This window comes from Drosophila persimilis, unplaced genomic scaffold (assembly GCF_003286085.1).
Source record: "Drosophila persimilis strain 14011-0111.01,24,50 unplaced genomic scaffold, DperRS2 tig00000000-arrow-pilon, whole genome shotgun sequence".
Classification (NCBI taxonomy): domain Eukaryota; kingdom Metazoa; phylum Arthropoda; class Insecta; order Diptera; family Drosophilidae; genus Drosophila; species Drosophila persimilis.
The window spans coordinates 4,837,631-4,842,981 of NW_020825288.1; the positions used below are offsets into that span (position 1 = coordinate 4,837,631).

The 5,351-nt window shown below is 44.5% G+C and overlaps 1 protein-coding gene across 1 annotated transcript; it reads left to right on the forward strand.

The window, feature by feature from the left end:
* The first annotated feature begins 3,671 nt into the window (after window positions 1–3,671).
* Window positions 3,672–4,734, forward strand: LOC6598671. Its single transcript, XM_002023722.2, has 2 exons — window positions 3,672–3,725; window positions 3,780–4,734. Exons 1-2 carry the CDS (start codon window positions 3,723–3,725, stop codon window positions 4,719–4,721), a joined length of 945 nt encoding a protein of 314 aa, XP_002023758.1. The 5' UTR covers window positions 3,672–3,722; the 3' UTR covers window positions 4,722–4,734.
* Window positions 4,735–5,351: the final 617 nt, after the last annotated feature.

A 5,351-nucleotide genomic window follows, 5' to 3' on the forward strand; every position in this document is an offset into this window, starting at 1 on the left:
AAAGAACCATACATGGCTGAAGTATTTCCCTTCTCAATCTTCGGCCGAAAGTTTCAGCTAAAGCTGAAGATAACACTCTAACGAAAGCCCATGAGTAGGAAGACATGACACCAGATCTAGAGAGTTGGTTCCTCTAAATTGCTAAGAGACAATTGTGCATGAATGATGGATTTCTCTTCCCTTTAAAGGCAGTCTATGAATTAAAATATATGCCACCGGAATTTCCAGGGCTTACCGTGATGTATTTCCCTTCGCAATCTGGCAAAGATTGAGCCCAAGAGTTAAGTTGAGAATTTCCCCTCATGCATGCACATTTTTCAACCTTTTTTCGGGTCTCACGTGTCGCGGTCCTCGTTTGTCAGGCACTTGTCACTTTTTTCAGGGCTCGTGCCCTCTTTGGGACCGTTTGCCATGTCCATCGGAACATGACACATGGACACATGAATACACAAATGGACGTTCACTTCTGGCCCACAGTCTCTGGCAGTCGGCATGCGGCGGACCTAGCGAAATAAGCTCTTAATTAAGCATCCGTGTCAGATGGTTTTTTGTTTTTTGTTTTTGGCTGTGGCATCCTTGAGCTGGAAGCTGGTCAAACAAAAAAGAAAATACCAAAGCGACATGCAAGTTTGTGGCAAAAGTCTTTCGTTTTTGGCCATGGCCATGGCCCAAGTGCAAGTGGGTCACAAACAGCCCGCTCTCCGTTTCTGTTTCTGGCTGTTTCTGGCCTGTTCGATTTTCTTGTAAAACTGGCGCCTGACCAGAGTCGGCAATGGCAATGGCCATGGCCATGGCAATGCATAAATAAATATCATGCATACATCGGACATCGGCCATACCATACCATACCATAGCATTCAGCGGGCATCTGGTTATGAAGGAAGGAAAACGCAAATAGAAATAGAAATACGAGTGGAAATAAATAAAATAAATTTCCCAGCTCGTTTATTTGTTGGTGTGTTCGCGAGTTTGTTTGCCTTGCTCTGGCAGTCGAGTAATTTACAATTCGCACACATGCTGTGCACTCCCGGTGCACTCTCGCGGGCAGGCACTCTTCTTGGGGCTCTTTGGAAACGAAAATGAAAATAAATGCACGTTAAGAGGAGAAGTCCTGTCATCGGTCAACGGGCCGCAGTTGTTTGATATGCCAGCAGCGGCAGCAGCAGTAACAACAGCAATAGAAAAGCAACAGTTGCCCCTTGTACACGAATTTGAATTGTTTCGGCAATACGCTTTCAAAAAGAGGATAATCTGAAAACATAGGTAAAGTTGGGCATTCCTACTCTACAAAGCATTATTCAACAGATGACTTGATAGGTTCAAAACCCCACAAGATAACCGTAGAAATGAAATCTACAATTACCATCATTTAACTTAAATTCTCCTCTGGCTTTTAAGGTTTTGGTAGGGGTTTTCATTCCCTAGAGCTTCATGGTATAAATCTCCTTCTAAACTAAAATGAAAGGGCATCTCCTCTTCGTTGTACTGCCAGAAGCAGCTAATTTCTCGTTTTTACTTTCAAAGTACTCTGAGAGCTGTGGGGTTGAGCATTTGCCGTTTTATGGCTGCAATTTCACGGGCATGCCGAAAATCATCGGCCATCATTAAGGTCAGTTCGTGGTGGATATGGATGTGGATGGAGATTTGCGTAAGGTTTAAATGATGAGACGCGTGGTACGCCACGGCCACGGGTCGATGTGTGACAATTTTTGGCAATGATTGTCGCTGACCCCGAAGATTTCGCTGATTCGAAAACGAAAGCCGGCCAAAGAAGACTTTTGGATAGATGAAATATCATAATTTGGAAGGCCCCCTCTTGTTATGGGGTTTTGGGTTGGGACCTTCTGCTTGTCAGTTGTTTATGCAAATTGCTGTCGAGAAAGGTCCATTGAACTCTGCTTTATGCCTCAGAATTTCTCTTTTTATAGCATTCTAGTCGTACATGTTCTACGCACTCGCCATGGGTATGGTACGAGTATTTCTTTTTATGTGCGTGTTAAAATGTAATTAAAATAAAACTAAAATAAAAATCCAACAACCTGTCTCAAGGTTGTTGGTGCGTCATTTTGGTGTCTGTGACACTTTCCATTTATTTTGGTTATACGGGTGTTAATAGGGAAAGCTATACAGCTGCGAGCAGCTCCCTATTCTTGACTTGGCTTTTGTTGGGAACACCCACCAATATAATCATTGGCTACTGGATAGTCCTTTCACTTTTCATCGCCTAACTGTGAAAACCTGAATACCTTTAGACCCTATACATAAACATTAATCAAGAGACAATAAAGCGGTAGAGAAGAAATAAAAGGTATACGTATTCTCTGGCCTTTGTGTATTCGATTTCGTTTATCATGGTAATTTCACCCCGCCCCACAAGAATGATTTAGCTGATCCGCCACTTAACTAAGCGAGACCTGAGCTCCCTGAGCTCCCTGAGCGGCGAGTCGACGCCAGGTGGAGTGGAGTGGAATGGAGTGGCGCGGCATAGAAGATCATTCGACTGGAGGAGGTCCAAAGTGGGCGTGGAATTCGGCTCTCAACGTTGTACAAATTAATCAACACGTAAACGAGACGCTTTGGCTTTGGGGGCAGATCAAAGAGAAGAGACCTTTTGTCCCAGTTGCAAGTGCACGCCCGCTCACATATGGGATGTGGTTTTGGGCTGTGACTCGGACGGGATGGACTCCTAATGGGCTTTTTATTGGGTCACAAAGCGACGCAATTCACACAAAGGCGAAGCAGGCAGACACCGACACCTGCCATGGACCCAAATTTCATTAATTGCCTTTTAGCTGGAGTCGTGAGTTGGCCAAAATGGATGCCTAAACGATCTTTGCAGCGTGTAGGAGAGAAGGACTTGCAGTGGGGCATAGAGAGGGAAAGTTTAAGGTGCAAGCGAGTCAAGGAGCCGGAGCCCAACCGAAGCATGACAGATCAAAGCGGCCAACAGCTGAAAGGCCCACCAAATGGGAAATTCATTGCAAAAAGAGGCAGCAACGAATCAGATGATGATGATGATGGTGATGGGAAAATCCACATATGACATATATGCATCTAAAGAGAAGACAGTTGATGGTATTAGTTCGTAATAGAGTTATAAGTCTTTCTTGTTTGCCAAATTACCTAAAATGCTAAGACTACCCCAGCTATGCGGCACTGAGGCAGTTTTTATCTCAAGAGAATCCCGCCGTGGATTCTGGGGCAAGCTCGAGCTGCAGTTTCCCAGAACTACTCGTACCAGCCTTGGAGATGAAAAAGACAAAGTGGCTCTGAGCCGCTTGTGGATCAATAATGCGACAGAAATGGTCTGATGAGTAAATTAATTGCTGGCCATGATCTGGTCGGACATTCTCCACTTGGTCCACACTAATTCGCAATAAAGTCTCAATTAAACATCTGTCTAGAGAAGTGGACGATCGATCTACAAAGCTAAATGCAAATGATATATATATGAGTTCAAAAGTTGTCTAATCGATTGTGAAAATCGGGGCAAAAGAATCACAAAGTAGGCGCTTACGTTACCTGTCAAATATCCGAAATATAGCCTGCTGTCGATTAGGTTTGTCATTGTCTAAAATCAAGTCAACTTGTAAAGTTGCATAGTTTTTTATCAAGAAAGATTAACAATTAATTGGTGAAAGTGCACTCTTTCTCTGCAGGACGTTAACAACTTTAACAAGATTACCGCCCCATAGGCCCTAAGGTGATACCAGAACCCAACTATGGTAAGCCGAATCTCGAACCCCATTTACTCCACATGACACTGTATTTTACCGCAGAACTGCGACAAGTCTGCAAAAGAGCACCAAAAGATGGAGCTGGCGGTGATGCCGAAACTAGAAAGAATGGGGCGACACACCAATAAACTTCATTGGTTCAAGAATTTTGTGATTGCGAAAATTGTGGACAAAACGTACGCATCGGTCTTTTTGCAGCCCATCCAGAACTCGAAATACTATGAGATGATCAAGAATCCGATGGATATAGGCAGTATTATAAAGAGAATCGAAAATCGGTACTACCGCAGTTATGCAGAGGCTGTCAAAGACTTTCGAATTATGTTGGAAAATTGTTTCCAATTCTTCGGACCCGATGACCCGGTGTACATAAACGGCATGCAAATGGCTAATCATTTCTTGGAGATCATGGACAATCGACCCAAGGGACCGGAGATTCGATCCACCACGAATCCCAGTAGCGTCACTCTGGAAATGGAGTGCCGCAAGAGGGTCGCGGAACCGGAAGTATGGCAGAGCCAGTGCTGGGCGCGGTTGAGCAAGCTTCGGGACCTCACCAAGAAACTGGACATGCCATTTGCTTTCTTTTTGGTCCTCCAGAAGTGTGACTCTCTGGAAACGCAACTGTCTCAGGGTCACTTTGCGAACCAAAAGCAGTTCACCGAAGAATTACAGCGCAGCTTCAACGGTTTCTGCAACTCAGCCATTCAACACATACTGACCCAGGGGTTAGCGTGCACGGACTCTACCGAGACGCCACGCTCTGAAGATCCAGAGGACAATTACGTCAATTCTTCGGTTGGCAGCTGCAGCCCAGACTCAAGCTCCAGCTGGGACTCCTACAAAGGATCGCCAGCCAAGAGTGCTAAATCCAATATCTCAAGCTCTAGCTTCATCTACGGCAGCTCCAGCTCATACTCTGACTCTAGCGACTTCTCTTTCTGTTCCTCTAGCAATGAGCTCTCAGGCGACTCCTCGGATTAGCAATAATACCAGAAAGGAGTACAAATATTTTCTATATAAACAAATAAAATGTTCCACAAAGAGACTTTTTGAGTCACTAATTAGTGACTGCAGATTCATTTCAGGGAGCCGGAGGGCCTTATTTGTATCGAGGAAAAAAGAGGGTAAACTTGGGTAGACTTGTTGATCTCGTATGTAGATGCAATGAAAGTGCATCGTCGATTTGTACACACATAACTCTACTTTTCACTTTCATTGTAAACGCGTTAACCAACTGCGTCTGGGCCAGGCCTAATGATGGCTCATGCAGGTTGCTCTGGGGTTTGGCCATCGATTAAAGTCATTCACTCGCAGAGGCCCATCAAAACAAACAAAGCAAACAGAAATACTCCTAAAGAGATGGGATATCTGAGATATGTGCTGGTTGCAACTCTCACTTTCCTTAATTAATGGGAATCGTCTCGAATACCCTACAGAGACACACAGAGCAGGGTATCCCAAGAGCTGTCTGACGAAGAATGCGACTGTCAGTAGAAGGGAACAGGGAACAGGGAACTGGCACTAAATTAAGACATTTACGACACGGTCAGATCCGAATCAATAATGAAATGGCCATGCAAAATTCTAGACACAACAGCTTAGCGCTTAAGA